The 17,147-nt window shown below is 46.8% G+C and overlaps 1 protein-coding gene across 1 annotated transcript; it reads left to right on the top strand.

Annotated features, from left to right (window-relative positions):
- Nucleotides 1–1,903: 1,903 nt before the first annotated feature.
- Nucleotides 1,904–3,565, top strand: LOC109767356 (peroxidase 70). Its single transcript, XM_020326117.4, has 3 exons — nucleotides 1,904–2,204; nucleotides 2,325–2,516; nucleotides 2,602–3,565. Exons 1-3 carry the CDS (start codon nucleotides 1,989–1,991, stop codon nucleotides 3,160–3,162), a joined length of 969 nt encoding a protein of 322 aa, XP_020181706.1. The 5' UTR covers nucleotides 1,904–1,988; the 3' UTR covers nucleotides 3,163–3,565.
- Nucleotides 3,566–17,147: the final 13,582 nt, after the last annotated feature.

Below are 17,147 nucleotides of genomic sequence, written 5' to 3'. Positions count from 1 at the left end.
AGCATGGCAATTAGTATTTTGATGATGGCAATTCCAGTACATTGACCATGCAAATTATTTTTTGTATGAACCATGGCAATTTTAAGTGCATGTATCATGGCAATTTTAGTTTATGGTTCATGGCAAGTCTAGTTTTTTAATTCTCTGTTTTATATTATGTCAAAATTTACTTTTAAATGTAGACGAAAATAGCTGAAACATTTCATGGTAACTTCAGTGTAAACACAATGGCAATTCATGTGCAATATACATGGCAACTTTTAACCAAAAAAATCATCAAAATATATTGATATGAGATCTAGTTTCGAAGATCTCGTCGCGAGGAATTTAATGGTGAAAACGGATCTTCAATCGAAATTTTCATTTAAGAGATAAAACATTTTAAAAACTGAAAATCCAAAAAAAATTCCACATGCATGCGGTGACGTGGCGCAGTCTGTGTGTTATAGGGCGTGTGGGCAAGTTTCGCTCCCATCACACATGTGGGCGTTAGCGTTGTCCTAAAATTATGACCCAGTCGGGCTTCTCAGACCGACTCTATTTGTTTAGGCTGACCGGCACCCCCCCGCCCACCATATCCAGCCTATAACTGAAGTAGATAAAGCATAACAATTCATTCACGTGGACTACGCCTGAGAGCATCCCACCAGAGGAAGATGACCATCCCAGCAGGTTGGTCCACGAGCGATAGGTCCACTGCCCATTCACCACATTAGTCATGCACCAAAGGTTTACCAAAAAGTGGATGCTAAGATCTAATCAATTCAACTTTGCACCAAAGATTTCTCCAAAAAAGTCAATGCACTAAATGTTTACCACTGATGAAAGTCATTTTCTCAACCCAATGATTTGAATTGAGTGATGAGGGAGTGGCTCGTTTTGTGGGTGTCTGGTCTTTCTCCCCAGCTTTTTGAAGCTCCTTTGATATTCTCTATACTACTGCTTGCATGCAAAGCAATCTTTAAGTTTGAATTAAATTAAACATACATGACTATTCATATTAGATATTGGAGCTAGCTTTTAAAATTAATATTTCTCCACAAAAATAACAAGGCAGGGAGGGAGGTAAGCTTGTGTTGCAATTCTCTTATCCAATGACTGTTAGTTCTACATGGGCTTACTCACATTGCAGCTTACATCCTCCTCCGTCCCCATGTCCCATCTCCAATTCCATGTGTATTTATTTATGATCATAACATTAATCTTATTAGATTAAGATATCATTAAAAAGAAGTTCACGAAACAACCCTACAGAGCATGATACATCGGAAGACATAATTTCAATTTTTTGTGGAGTAGTTTCGATTGTTTACCACGTATGTCACGTGACGACATAATTTCAATTAGCTAGCTGAATATGGTCATTATCCATAGAGATCAGCAACCAGCGCAATAACAGTTTTATATTATTTATTTATACTCGAAATGCTATTTGCAAGTGACATTTGAGCAAAGATGGAACAGTTTTTTGGCACCTAAGTAGAGATGCGTTGCTGTTAATTAGTCAACAAGAGAAAGAAACCACCTGGAACTTGTCATACTTTTCCACAACCCGTACGGACCTAACTTTTGACCATTCTACATGCATCTGATGCAACCGAAAGAACAATACTCGTACTCCCTCGTTTCTTTTTAGTCTGCATATAAGATATGATCAAAGTCAAACTTTACAAAGTTTGATTAACTTTATAGAAACAAATATCAACATCTATAATACCAAAGCTATATAGTATGAAAATCAATTTCATGATGCATCTAACAATATTGATTTTCTATTGTGAATCTTGATATTTTTTCCTATAAACTTAGTCAAAGTTAACAAAATTTTACTTTGACCAAATATTATATGCAGACTAAAAAGAAGCCGAGGGAGTATTATAAATAGGTGGCTCCTGCTCGCCACAGTTATGCACAGCCACTGAGCTAGCAATCCTGCCTACAGTGAAGAACACATTGAGCCTACGTACGTAGGTAGACAAATTTGAGCCATGGCTTCCAGCTCTAGCTGTAGGACATGGCATTGCTTGCTTGCTCTCTTCCTCCTCTCCTCGGCAGCCTACGGGCAGCTCTCGCCATCATTCTATGCGAAGTCCTGCCCGAAGCTGGAACTCATCGTGCGCTCCACAATGACCAAGGCACTCCTCGCCGAGCGCCGAATGGGGGCCTCCCTCCTCAGGCTCTACTTCCATGACTGCTTTGTTCAAGTAACTAAACTAAACCCTTATGCAAACATAGTTATGTCCATTGATTTACAATCACATAGTATCAATTTCCTTTTCGCCGAGAAGGTCAGGATTAATGGTGGAGTTTTGTTATATGCATAGGGCTGTGACGGGTCCATTCTCTTGGATGACGTGGGTAGCTTCGTGGGCGAGAAGACCGCCCTTCCGAACGGGAATACTGTGCGGGGCTATGAGGTGATCGACGAGATCAAGAAGAACGTGGAGCTGGTCTGCCCTGGCGTCGTCTCCTGCGCCGACATCACCGCCCTCGCAGCACGGGACGGCGTGTTTCTGGTACGTACACTGCACTTTTCTGGTAATTACTGGCGAGTGACTACGTTTGGATTGATCCGTCGGTACACGTACGCCGTTTCTGCAGCTAGGCGGGCCCAGCTGGGCGGTGCCGCTCGGCCAGCGGGACTCGGCGACGGCCAACCTGAATGAGGCGAACAGCGACCTCTCGGTGACCAGCTTAAGCCTCGACGTGCTCATCGCCTTGTTCGCCAAGAAGAACCTGAGCCCGCGGGACCTGACGGCGCTGTTGGGCGCGCACACCATTGGCTTCTCGCAGTGCGCCAACTTCCGCGACCACATCTACAACGGCACCGACATCGACCCGGCGTTCGCCACGCTGCGCAAGCGCTCCTGCCCCGCCCAGGCCCCTGACGGCGACGGCAACCTCGCGCCGTTAGACGTGCAGACGCAGCTCATATTCGACAACGCCTACTACCACAACCTGGTAGCCAAGCGCGGCCTGCTGAGCGCCGACCAGTTGCTCTTCAACGGCGGCTCCCAGGACGCGCTGGTGCGCCAGTACGCCGCCAACCCAGAGCTGTTCGAGTCCGACTTCGTGACGGCCATGATCAAGATGGGGAGCCTCAGCCCGCCCAGCGGAACCCCCACTGAGATCAGACGTAACTGCAGGGTCGTCAACAGCTAGCTGATCCATCGTCTCATCATATATATACGTGTTATTACTGTGTTACGCATCATACCGATGGAAATGTACTGTAAAGTTGGTCGGGTACAATGGTACTCCCTCCGTTCCAAATTACTCGTCATAGAAATGGATATATCTAGAACTAAAATACATTTAGATACATCCATACCTACGATAAGTAATTCAGAATGGAGGGAGTAATAACCAACCACCTAGCATGCCTGCATGCATGGCAGAATAAGAGCCGTTTGGTTCAGATAATACTATGTACCTGGGGCTGGGGTTCAGAGGTGATCCTCCACCTCCAGGATTGTAAGATACCTTCATCATGTAATATCTCAAGTTGCCGGTATATAAGCAAATAGTACTATAATGGAAGCATGCTATATTATGGTCTTTTATGCAACATCTAAGGCTAGCCATAGTGAGGGTAACTTAGGTAATAACTTAACACATTCCAAGACAATTTTGCTTATGTGGCAAGTATTTAATGAGGAAAAAGGTGTTTATGGTAACATAATATGTTACTATAACATAGCGCTTCCCGAGGCAAAATGAGTCTATGAGATAATAAATGAAGCAATCTATGATACTACTACTATGTTACTTTGCACTATGAAGATACTCCCTCCGTCCGGGTTTATTAGGCCTAAAGACAATTTCTCTTAGACCAAGGCACATAGTAATTTGCTCACATTAATTCTTTCATTCCACTCCCAATGCACTCTCTCACATGCATGCAGCCAATGAAAAAGCACGCATGAAGTGTATTAATTTTCCAGCCATGGCATCAACAACATTGACTTTCAATGCAACCAATGAAATGGTTGCATGCATGCACCTTTTCAAAGCGAGGCCTTATAAAAAGGGACAGACTTGTGATGCTAAGTGGCCTAATAAACCCGGACGGAGGGAGTAGTAACTTAGACTAGTGTCATATGCATGACACTAGTCTAAGTTACTCCCCACTATGACCAGCCTAAGGGTTGTGTGTGGCCCCTAAACTATTGACATCGTGCGGGTTGTAAAAAATGTTCCTCCGGTGAGCGCTTGTACGTGGCCCTTGAGAGTTTTCTGTGTGGAGCTGGTTGATGTGTGGTCCACATTTAAGAGCATTGTTAATAATATACTAGCCAGTTGCTGGCTATATGATGTTGCCATGTTATCTATAGCCAAATTTATAGCCGGCAAGTACAATAGCTAGATATAAACATGTACTACATTATTGATACATGAACCACCTCACTCTCCCACATAGTGTCTAGGAGCACATGCTGCAGCCGGCAGTTAATTTGTAGCCCGTTTTTCTTCTTTCTCCTTTTCTCTTTCCTCCAACTTAATATAAATATAATATTTTAAGTCTTACAGCATGCATCCATCACCTTATTGTACTTGCTCTAAGGAAGGTCAACGGGTGTGGGTTCTCTCATGATTGGTGTTCGTTGCCTCCATCGATCTTTGGAATGGCAACATGTGGTTCAAGCGCAGCCCCTCTCGTTTTGGTGGCCGTTCTTCCTCTTGTGGACAAGCAGACCATGTACTTCGCCACCTATGGCGACAAAGGGAGTACCGCTAGCATTGGCCGGCTCTCCGTGATGCGTGTCTGGCCGCGTTGTAAAACTACCCATAGTGAAAAGTGGTAACATCACATATATCTAGGCAAAATAATGATGTGACAAGTAATTAATAAGGAAAAAGAAGCTTGTACTACCTCCGTCCGGGTTTAAAGGGCCCCCAGACCAAAACGTGTGTACCAAGACGCCTCAGTGCATAGTAATCTGCAAGAGTCTGACCAAACATAGTGTGTAACACTGGTAGAAAAAAGCCCTTTAGTCCCGGTTCGCAACAGCCTTTAGTCCCGGCTGTGCAACCGGGACTAAATATGCGCGACTAAAGACCCCCCCCCCTTTAGTCGCGCCTCTTACGGACCGCGACTAAAGGCTTTAGTCCCGGTTCTTGTGGCTGACCGGGACTAAAGGCCCGTCCACGTGGGCACCAGTGGTCCGTCGGGGCGGAGGACCTTTAGTCCCGGTTCTCGTGGCCAACCGGGACTAAAGGCCTCCTCCGCAGGTTTAGGGTTTTAGGCCCCCTAAACCTGGTTTCTTTTTAGTTTGGAGTGTTTTATTTCTTTTACATTTTATTTTGTGTTTTATTTTAATTTTGATGAAGTTTCAGTACACATATTCTACGCTACTATATACATGCATATGAAATTTCAAACAAGAAGAATTCAAGAGGAATATATAATATATATTCAATCTCGGATGACCATATACAACTTTGAACAAGTTTCCATACACAATTAGGATGGATGACCATATACAACTTCGAACAAGTTTCAATCTCGGGTATGCATATAAATTTCTTCGTCCTCGGTATAGTGTTCTCCTTTAGGATTGATGACTTCCCTCATGAAAAATCCTGCTAATTCTTCTTGAATTGGTCGGAAGCGAGCTTCTGGACTAAGCCTCCTCCGCAAGTTATCCGTTGCGTTCCGCACGCTATCCGATGCCTTCCGCTCAGAGGTGTGTCTCCGGATGTTCTCACAAACATAGTATCCACATAGATTGGTCCCCGGTGGCTGCTTATCCACATTAACTAACCTTCTGAAATCTAGTTCATGTTCGAATTCACCGACAATTTCTTCTGAGAACCGTCTCCAAACCCTACAGGGCAAAGAAAATTAAATGAACAAGGGAGTTATTAGTTACTTGATATTAGGAAATGAACGAAAGAGACCGATCGATATAGAGCTCAAATGATTGAAAATAATTACTTTTGCAGCATTTTTCTCATGTCGGCCCAACGCTTTGGATCCGAATCCATAGAGTCCATGATTAGAACTCTGGAGGTGTGAAGTTCAATATTTAGCAGAATCCAGTGGAACCTGCGGACACGTTACATGCACAGTCATGCATAACTCATCGATTAGACATACCATGCATGGACTAAACAAAAGAGAATGGGCACAAGAGAGAAACACTCACCCAAAATGGTAAGGAAATAGAATATGACTTTTGAGTTGATGCTTTCTAAGAAACTTGTACAAGTCTTTCTCCACGTCTTCGGGGTGATGTTGTAACACATGTCCATTAACGATATGTGGGTCAATGAACCCAACATCATGGATGTTTCTTATTTTGCATTCCCAAATCTTCAATCTGCATAATAGCGTACGCAACAATATAGTTAGGACAATATATATATATATATATATAGTGCAGGCAATGAAGAACGAGATGAGGTAGAAATAAATCACTTACAGAACGTAGCAACTCAGCATAGATTTGTCGAGGTCACGCAGATTGAACAGCTGGAACAATTCACTCATATAAACTTGTACAGAGTACCGTTTGGTGTGATGCTCATCTGTAACATCCGCATAAACATATTCTTTGTCGGCCCATGTTATGAATTGCTTGTACCAACGTAGCAGATTTCACATTTGTGGTGGTAGACTCTTTTCCCGCGCAGGCTCGACGAGAGGCCCATTCCGCACATATTGTAATGCTATCTCACATACTGGCGCATCCTCAAGGCCTAAGAAGGCACGAAGAGTCAAACCCATCTCGGACGCTTGTTTCATGGCACTCGCTACAGTCAATCCAAGTGCTGCCGCAGCTGCTATGATCTCGGGGTCCTCTTCCGGACCGGCTTTCACTATGAGCGGGGGGGTCGATTGTTTCTTCTGCATCCCGAGCTGGTCAACTTGTTTCCCGCTTTTTTTACTTTTTTCTTTCTCCTCCTTCAATATTTTTGCTTGCCTACGAAGTTCATGTCCATAGTCGTCAGGCATATTCAGCTCGGCTTGGGACGGTGTCGTCAAAAAATCCTTAGCCCACTTCTTTTGCTTCTCAGTGAATACTTGCTTGGGCTCAGGCTCTTTTATCGCCTTCATATCCGCCTTCCATTTCTCATAATCAGCAGAAGCGGCCAATTTGGTTTCAGCTTCACTAAGTTCCCCAGGCCTTGGGAGGAGAGGCTTCAGTGATGGCTCCGGTACCCTTGTGGTCTTAGGTACATAAGGGTCCGGGTTAATAGTCCAGGAGCGGGTTTCCTTGTTGTCCGCCTGCTTCTGCTTCTTCGCCGGAGGTGGATTGGGGGGCGTCGTACCGCCGGAGGAGGATTGGGGGGCGTCGTACCCGCCGGAGGTTGTGGATCGGGGACGGCGTCGAATGGCGTGAAGGAGGTGTAGGTGAACCACCACGACCACCACCACCGCCACCACCGCCACCACCACCACCACCACCATCGGAGGGGGGTGGACTTGCTAGCCTTGGCGCCTCGCCTGGAAACACTATGTACTTCTTTTTCCATAGAATGATCTGGCGCTTGACATCTCCAAGTCTTCTCTCCCCTTCGGGTGTAGGTTTGTCAATCTCCAGGTCCTCAAACCCTTGGACTATGTCTTCCACTGTGACACGAGCATAGCCATATGCAATGGGGTTGTTGTGGTGGAGTGCTCCAGGTGTACAGGGTAAAGCACTGCCGCTAGCTACCTTCATGGAAACGTTCCCACGGGATAATGCAGATCACATTCTTTCATCTCCTTTACATCATCCACGGGGTAGTGAGGCTCCGGTGCACGAATCTCGATCATCGGTGCACTAGCACCAGGCGGGGCATCCGTGGAAGCCACGCTGCTTCTCCGCTGCTGGCTTCCGCGATCCGCTTCATGATCTTCATGCGGCCCTGCAGCCGATTTTTCTTTTACTAGTTCATGCACGGTCTGCTTCAACTCATGGAGTTCCGATGCAAACTTCGTCATAAGATCTGCAACCCGGTCCGTCTTTCTCTTACGGCTTCTGTAACAGTACGGGTCATTGTCCTGGGAAAACCCTACTTTCCACGGAACTTTGCCTTTGCCTCGTACACGTCCTCCGTGTTCATCATTCCCGAGGGCTGTTGTCAGTGCGTCTTTCTCTCTGTTGAACTTGATCAAGCCCTCTTGAGCTTGGGTCATTGCGTCAATAAGGGCTTGGGTGGGAGCAAACTGTCTCTGCCGGTGAACACACACCCCTGTCTCCGGGTCTAGCGATCCCCCATGCCCGTACCACCAGCTTTTGGCCCTTGGGTCCCATCCCTCTGTACCTAGAGGGATTTCTCGCACCCTCAGGTCCTCCTCCATCTTCTGCCACCTAGGCTCCGAAAGGCGGTATCCTCCTGGCCCCATAATATGATGGAACTTTTTCTTACTCGCATTATCCTTATTTTTTTCGATATTTCCTTGAAATGCTCCGATTGCTTTTGTCTCACAAATTCTGGCCAATCATCTTTCAGTTTCTCATGTTGTCCATTGAAATCCGGAGTCTTGCCCTTGTTGACATAGTCACGGGTTAAATTTTTCTTGAAGTTCCGGAATGCTTCGCCCATCTTCTGAAGAGCGAACTCTTTAACTAGCCTCCTCCTCTGACGTCCACCCGGAACCTCGTTACCGAATTCATCGACTTTGTTGTATTCCGGAGGTAGAATGAAATGTTCCATAAGCTTTCTCCAGCAATCCTTTTTTGTTCTCTTGTCGACAAAACTGAAACCAAGACGTGCCTTCTTTGGCTCCTTCCATTCCTGGACGGTGATCGGGACGTTGTCTCTAACAACGACTCCGCATTGGTTGATAAACTTTGAGGTGTGCTGTAGGGGCTTGCCGGTTTCACTGACAAACTCAATGGCATATGTTTCTCCTGTTTTCATCGCCTTGGATTTGCCACGCTTTGTCGTACTCGATCCGGAGGGCTAAAAAAAGAAAGAGAGTCGCCCGCGTTAATACATATGTATTCACATTTCAGTAAGTTTGTATCACGAGAGGCTCAATGTATATATATACCTCGCCGGAGGTGGTTGCTACTTGCAATTCGAGATCGTCGTTTGTTGACGGTTGACCTCCGTCGACAATGTCCGTTCCTTCACCTTCTTGATCATCGACAATCTCTGTTCCACCGTCAAGGTTCAGAAAAGAAGAGACTACATCCTCTTCTTGCTCATATTCTGAGCCCGGCACATAAGGAATCTCGTTGTTGATGATGCCCATTAAATAACGTTCAGCCTCCGGATCCCTAAGCGACTCGGCTCTATCGTCTGCCATATGTCACTCCTGCATGTAGTAAAAATTCTTTAAGTATAAAGGAATTAAAAAATAAGATTAAGGGGACATAGAGGAGGAGGAATTAAAAAATAAGATTATTGAGCACTGCCAAGTATTTTGTTTTGTTTTCTTTGTTTTTCTTTTTGGTTTTCATTTGGTTTCTTTCTTCTTCCTTTTTTCTTCTTTTTTTCTTCTTCTTCCTTTCTTCTTCCTCTTTCTTCTTTCTTTCTTCTTCTTCCTTTTTCTTTCTTCTTTCTTTCTTCTTCTTCCTTTCTTCTTCCTTTCTTCTTCTTTTTTTCTTCTTCCTTTTTTTCTTCTTCCTTTTTTTTCTTCTTCCTTTTTTTTTCTTCTTTCTTTTGGTTTTCATTTGGTTTTCTTTCTTCTTTCTTTTTGGTTTTCATTTGGTTTCTTTTGTTTTGTTTTCTTTTTTTTCTTCTTCCTTTTTCTTTCTTCTTCCTTCTTTCTTCTTCCTTTTTTCTTCTTCCTTTTTTCTTCTTCTTTCTTTCTTCTTTCTTTTCTTCTTTTTTCATTTGGTTTCTTTCTTCTTTCTTTCTTCTTCTTCCTTTTTCTTTCTTCTTTCTTTCTTCTTCTTCCTTTCTTCTTCCTTTCTTCTTCCTTTTTTCTTCTTCCTTTTTCTTTCTTCCTTTTTCTTTCTTCTTTCTTTCTTCTTTCTTTTCTTCTTTTTTCATTTGGTTTCTTTCTTCTTTCTTTCTTCTTCTTCCTTTTTCTTTCTTCTTTCTTTCTTCTTCTTCCTTTCTTCTTCCTTTCTTCTTCTTTTTTCCTTCTTCCTTTTTCTTTCTTCTTTCTTTTGGTTTTCATTTGGTTTTCATTTTTTTTCTTCTTCCTTTTTCTTTCTTCTTCCTTTTTCTTTCTTCTTTCTTTCTTCTTTCTTTTTTTCTTCTTCCTTTTTTTCTTCTTCCTTTTTTCTTCTTCTTCCTTTTTTTTCTTCTTTCTTTTGGTTTTGTTTTGTTTTCATTTTTTTCTTCTTCCTTTTTCTTTCTTCTTTTTTTCTTCTTCCTTTTTCTTTCTTCTTTCTTTCTTCTTTCTTTTTTTCTTCTTCCTTTTTTTCTTCTTCCTTTTTTTTCTTCTTCCTTTTTTTCTTCTTCCTTTTTTCTTCTTCCTTTTTTTTTCTTCTTCCTTTTTTCTTCTTCCTTTTTTTTCTTCTTTCTTTTGGTTTTGTTTTGTTTTCATTTTTTTCTTCTTCCTTTTTCTTTCTTCTTTCTTTCTTCTTTCTTTTTTTCTTCTTCCTTTTTTCTTCTTCCTTTTTTTTCTTCTTCCTTTTTTTTCTTCTTTCTTTTGGTTTTGTTTTGTTTTCTTTTTTTTCTTCTTCCTTTTTTCTTCTTCCTTTTTCTTTCTTCTTTCTTTCTTCTTTCTTTTTGGTTTCTTTTGGCAGGGCAGTGGGCGGCGGGCGGCGGGCAGGGGCAGCGGGCGAGCGGCGGCGGGCGGCAGGGCACGGGCGGCGGCGGCGCTCACTGGGGACGGGGGCGGCGGCGCGCAGGGCGTCGGCGTCGGCGTCGGGGCAGGGCTTCGGCGTCGGCGTCGGCGTCGGGGCAGGGCTTCGGCGTCGATCGGCGTCGGGGCAGGGCTTCGGCGTCGAGAGAGGAGAATGGGAAGTGGCGGAAACTGCTAAGTGCAGTATATATACACATACCTTTAGTCCCGGTTGGGGAGGCGGACCGCGACTAAAGGTACCCTTTAGTCGCGGTTGGCCACACCAACCGCGACTAAAGGGTACCTTTAGTCGCGGTCCGCCTCCCCAACAGGGACTAAACGGTTTTGGCGCCGCTTTCGTTCCCGCGCAGAAAGAGCCTTTAGTCGCGGTTGGGGACAACAACCGCGACTAAAGGGTACCCTTTAGTCCCGGTCCGCCTCCCCAACCGGGACTAAAGGAGCATACCACATCGCCTTGGCGGGAACCCTCTTCCTGGGTTTCTCGCCCTCAACATCGTCACCAGGGTCATCACCTCTGATCTTATAACGCAATGCAGTGCATACAGGGCATTCATTCAAATTCTCGTATTCACCGCGGTAGAGGATGCAGTCGTTAATGCATGCATGTATCTTCAGAACCTCTAAACCTAGAGGGCAGACAACCTTCTTTGCTTCGTACGTACTGGCGGGCAACTCGTTATTCTTCGGAAACATATTCTTCAACATTTTCAGCAAATTTTCAAATGATGAGTCACCTACACCTTCCTGTGCCTTCCATTTTAGCAAATCCAGTGTGCAGCCCAGCTTTTTTAGACTATTATCGCATCCTGGATACAACGACTTTTTGTGATCCTCTAACATGCGATCCAAATTCTCCCTATCCTTGTCAGTTTCGCAGCGTCTCCGTGCATCAGCAATGGTCCGACCAAGATCATCAGCGGGCTCATCATGTGCCTCTTCTTCACCTTCACCTAACCCTTCCCCACCTTCAGCATCATCCTCCATGAAAGTATCACCGAAATGATCATGATAGTTGTCATCGATATCATCCCCGTCTTCATTTTCTTCCATTCTAACCCCTCTTTCTCCATGCTTGGTCCAACAATTATAGCTTGGCATGAAACCGTGCCGAAGCAGGTGCATGTGAACGTCTCTTGAGGAGGAGTAACCCTTCTGATTCTTACAGACAACACATGGACAGATAATAAAATCTTGCTGCTTGTTCGCATTTGCCACTACGAGAAAATCTTTCAAACCCGTAGTGAACTTGCCGGAGAGTCGGGGACCGTACATCCATTGCCGATTCATCTGCATTATTATTATATAAAGTATATAATTAACCATCATGCATTTGTTAAACTAACTAGCTAGAAATAATACAAATTAAACAATGAACTACACACATGCGTATTTTATCAATGACACATGAAAGGTTCAAGTTGCTAACCGCGATCGCGGAGGAAAAATAAATGAGAAAGCTCAAGTGTGGCTCGGACACTTCATATCATGTTTGTTTCAGGCTCTCGGGCATTTCATCGAACACCTTGTGTGCATAGGAGGAACCAAAAGCAAACCCACCACCCCCTTCTGAAAATTGTGAAGTGAGCTGAGTGAAGTGAAGTGAGCTGAGTCCTATATATAGGGATGGGCCTTTAGTCCCGGTTGGCCTGGCCAACCGCGACTAAAGGCCTTCGGGGACCTTTAGTCCCGGTTGGCCAGGCCAACCGCGACTAAAGCCCCTCCCGTCCGCCAGCTGGATGGGCCTTTAGTCCCGGTTGGCCTGGCCAACCGCGACTAAAGGCCTTCGGGGAGGCCAACCGGGACTAAAGCCCCTCCCGTCCGCCAGCTGTCGACCGAGCGCGCTGGGCCCAGATAGTTGGTCGCGGGTCTCCTCCCGAACCGCGACTAAAGGCCCCTTTTGTCGCGGTTCGATTGTTTTGGGGACTAATGGGGGCTTATGGAAGCCTCTTTTTCTACTAGTGTAAAATCCTCTGTCTTGGTGTACCATTAATTCTTCGTTTGCCCCTCCTGTTAATTTCCTGCGGCCCCTCGCTAAACTAAAAGCATACATTGGCAGCATGCAAATGAGTATCTGCTCACCTAGCTGCGTGTCTTCGTAGGCAATAACTACCGCGAGGACCAGCCAATAGAAAAGGTCGAGCGTTTTGCATGCGGCCCTCTAATTCAGGACGCCCGTAACCTGCTCACGGGACTTAAAATCCCGGACAGAGATAGTAACATAATACATGTTACCGTAATATCACATATATCAAGACAAAATAAGTCTACAACTTTATAAATAAACTGTTGCGAGACATTAGACATATGTTACTACCAACTATAAAGTAGTAATATATGCATATTACTAGTCTAACTTACTCCCCACTATAACCAGCCAAAAGTGGGAGCACGTGTTTCTCTCTGAAGGTGAAAGTGTGTGCCACAAGGGCTATTTATATGTTCATAATGGTTATATGTACCTTGTCTGAATTTGCAATTTTAATTTGGGTAGGCCGGATTTCGTGGGAGAAAGAAAAAGGAGGCGAGGCAGAGCTCCGAAGCCGAGCTGGCGGTGCCACGATGAGGGTGAGCCAGACATGATGCAGCTCACCGCAGCGTCTCAAGCGGAGACGGGTCCGAGGGTTGATCGACGCGAGTGGTGGGTTTTAATATTGAGCCCCGATTGGATTCGACAACACCCTCACCGGAGGTGGGAACGTTGAGATAAGTGGTAGTGAGGCATGTTGTTGCAGCAAGATGAGAGGTCATGAGGTGAGGTGAGGCGGGCAGTGGAATAGTAACAGTCCGCGGAGGAAGATGGAAGAAGAAAAAAGATGGATGGTTATGGGTTGAACAAAAGTCAGATGACTTGCCTATAGTCGGTCCCATATATGTTTGTCTCTTTGAAGACAATTTTCAGCTTTTGACAGCCCTCCCCACCCCCCTACCTCCCCAGTTTGCCTACAGAAAGGCATTCCTTCGTTGCTAACAAAGCACAAAGTTGTAGTTAAAAGGTTAGTCTCTTTTCAAAAAAATTGTCAACATTGAAACAAGCGCCAACATCAACATGTGCCTACAATTCCTTGTTAATGAGGCACTGGGGTATTTTCGAGACCTTGAGGTTGGGCATCGGTGACAAGATACAGGTGTGCGCTGATTTGGTGCAGTGTAGAGATGGTTCGTTGTATTGGCTTCTATGCCCTTTCTCATGCTAGTACCTTCCTCGGTATGAGCTTTGATGTTGACACTTCATAGAGTGTTGTACCTTCCTATGCATCAGAACGTGTTTAAATGACAAGATGGCATAGTTCAAAATCTTTGTGGCATCAGAGTGTTGTACCCCTACCCAACTTCTCTCAGAATCTTTGAGCCACATTTGTTTTACAATTCTATCTAGTTAGGGTCTAATTAGAGAGGATTGTAAAATAAATAGAGCTCAAAGATTCTGGGAGAAGCTGGGTAGGGGTCGGATTCTGAGAGAATCCCCAGATTCTGGCAAAAGAACTGGGCCTAAATGAGATTGGAAGATTAGGTAGCATTGAAGATGATCCCCCCTCCCCCTGCGTCGCCTCCTCTGAGGCGACTCGGGGGCCAACCCTAGCGCCGCCGCCGCGTTTCCCCCTCTCCTCCCCTCCCTCCGCCGCCGCCTGAGGGCCTCCGAGGCGCGGGTGCTCGGCCCCAATGATGGTGGCGGCGGGGATCTGGCGCCTCCTCTCCGTTGGAGGGCCTTGGCTCCCCGGGGCGGCGGCCCCGGCCGGTGGGCGCCGTGCAGCCGGTGCGGCGGGCGGCGCCGGCGGGCTCTGGTGGGCAGCCTGCCACGGCCGCGCAGGCGGCGTGGGGGCTGCGGATGCTGGCGCAGTGGCGGCTCCTCGCAATCCGCCATGGCTCCATGTAGAAGCTTCGCCCTGCTCCGATCTGTCCCAATCCGTGCCGGCGCGGGTCCTTGGCGGCTGCTATCGGCGTCCCCTGTTGCCGGCCTGGCGGATCTGGCGTGCGGGTGAGGTTCCGGGGGAAACCCCTGGCTGGCGCGGCGGCCTCCCCAAAGTCGACGCCTTTGGCGCCGATCCGCTTCCTGGAGGCTTTGGGGTGGATCCTCTCCCTCCCGCCTCCTCCTCGAGCTATGGCGAAAGCTTTTGTTCTCCTGTTCTCGGCGTCGACGGCACCCTGGTGTCGTGCTCCTTCTTGAAGGCGGCGGCTGGGAACAGCTCTTGGTGGCGGGGCTGCTGGTGGCGTTGTGGCGGTGCGTGATGGCCTGACCCTCATGATGCATCCTGCTCGGCTCTACCGATGCAATCCAATGCCTTCTTCGGCCTTCTACTTGGTGATGCGCCTCTTCCGACAGCTCATGTCCGGCGCTCTGTTCTTCCACTGCCAGTGAAGGTACTCGCTTGGTGGGTTGTCCGTGTTCGTGGGTTGCTCCTCCTGTTCTCCTATGGCAGCTCGGTCCCCTTGTGTTGGACTCTTGTAGGAGTCACTTTGCTGGTCACCGGTACGGCACCCATCGAGCCTGGGTGAAAGGGTAGTGGCCCTTTGCGACGGCGGAGACAACTCAAGTTTTGCCCTTGCTTGCCGGTGGACGCAGCCGGAGCTCGATGCTTGCTCGGTGGTGCCCTCCTTCCGTGTCCTTAGGTGGCTAGTTGGTGTGGGCATAGTGTTGTTCGTCGGCATCGCCGTTTAGTGCTTTGGCTCTTTGGAGTTGCCGGTGTGTTGTTCCACTTTGTGCCATGTACCTTTCGTTCCGCTTTCTTTTTCTTTCGTTTCCATTATAATGTGGTGCTCCTGTAATCCTGGCCGGTTGATGGCTTTGTTAATTCAAAGTCGGGCTAGGTTCGAGCTCTTCTCGGGATCGGCCGGCGCCTTTTCTCTAAAAAAGAAGATGAGGCAGCATGTGGGCAACGGCGATGTTCCAAACGGCAGATCGAGCACCACACGTACAAAATGGACTTTAATTGAAGAAGGATATGTACTTGGTACCTTGTCCTTGTTACTCTAGAACTATGGACTATGCACATGTATATAGCGTACCGCGTACGGGATGGGATGACGGCAAACACATGGATGTGCTCTTTGAAGAGGGAGAAAAAAAGAGATGACATGCGGTGTTCGTGCATGCACTTCACTGATTCATGATCTCGATATGCTGGAGCGAATCTTACCTGGTCATCCTGTTGAACGCTGGGAAAGTGAGGATTGAGCACACATCCTTGGTGCTGCAGCAAGGCGCATCGCACTCGCGTTGCTGTTTCCGTCTGGCTAGTGAGGCTGGCTGCGCCGAGGACGCCACCCGGGAGTTGGAGTGCGCTGGCCGGGACGTGACGATGCCACAAACGCTGGCGGAGTTCATGCTCGAGGGTGTTGCCATTTTTTAGAAAAAGAGGATGACCTCAGGCCTCTGCATCTAGACGATGCATGCGGCCACTTTATTAAGAAACTTTTTACAGTACACCATACTACCGCTGGGACCGAGTAGTATTGAATTATCTCAGCCGTTGATAAGATGGGTAGTTTGGTATTTTATTTGTTTCGTAATATGTAAAATCCCTCGCCTAAGACCACCCTCGTCAGGCCTCATCGTTGCCGTCGTCGCTCATCTGCTGCGCCTAGCCAACAATCAATCACACTTCAGAGCTCATGGCATCCGTTCGCCCTATTGGCGTTGACGAAGTAGCTGCCATCGTTCTGGACACCTGGCGTCGTTGTGGCCGCCGGCAACGGCGACGGCGCCGCAGCGCCGACGTTCCGCTTGGTCCGCGACACCGCTGATGCTTCTCGTCATGGGCAATGTGTGAGCTTTGCCGGGGTACGCTGTACGTCGAGCTTTCCGCCTAGGCATGTAGTTCTTCGCTGCCTGTATGGGCAACTTAGCATCACTACTGGGACGCGCGTCGCTTGTGACAACGGGATCATCTGACGTGTTCCGGCGAAATTAGATCGGGGTGCCTTTGATCGTACTGGCCTCGTACATGGTGATTTCCTCGGGGCCTAAAATACTGTCCGGCAAGGGTCGATCCACTATGTGCAGTCGTGAACAGGAGAAGAAAACACACGGGCCGGCTTCAGCAAGTAGAGTATTGTATTTGTTTTGTGTGTCTTCCAATTTTGCCCCTTGAACAAAAAATACTTCTGATTGTGTCGGGTAGTATTGGTCGATCTAGACCATTGAATGGCCGGAAATGAACGGCTCACATTATTTAGAAGTACTGTAAAAGATCTCATTATTAATTATTCTCACAAGACCTTACAAAGTCATACAACAGCAAGCCTAACGCCACCGTCTAAGCAACAACTGTCGCTACACCTATCCAATTGATGAAGGGGCGCTGATAGCATGGGCCTAATACCAAACAGACATCACAGCCAAACCTAAACATCTAAGACCTGAGGTCCCAACCAGGACGCCTGCCTGGTATGGGGCACCTACCAGTCGGGCGCACTCCTCAATCAGGACGCCTGCCGGGTATGAGGCCGCCGC

Source organism: Aegilops tauschii, chromosome 6 (assembly GCF_002575655.3).
Source record: "Aegilops tauschii subsp. strangulata cultivar AL8/78 chromosome 6, Aet v6.0, whole genome shotgun sequence".
In the NCBI taxonomy this organism is placed as follows: Eukaryota; Viridiplantae; Streptophyta; class Magnoliopsida; order Poales; family Poaceae; genus Aegilops; species Aegilops tauschii.
The sequence above is the reverse complement of the archived record's forward strand: the minus strand, read 5'-3'. Positions and strand labels throughout refer to the sequence as shown.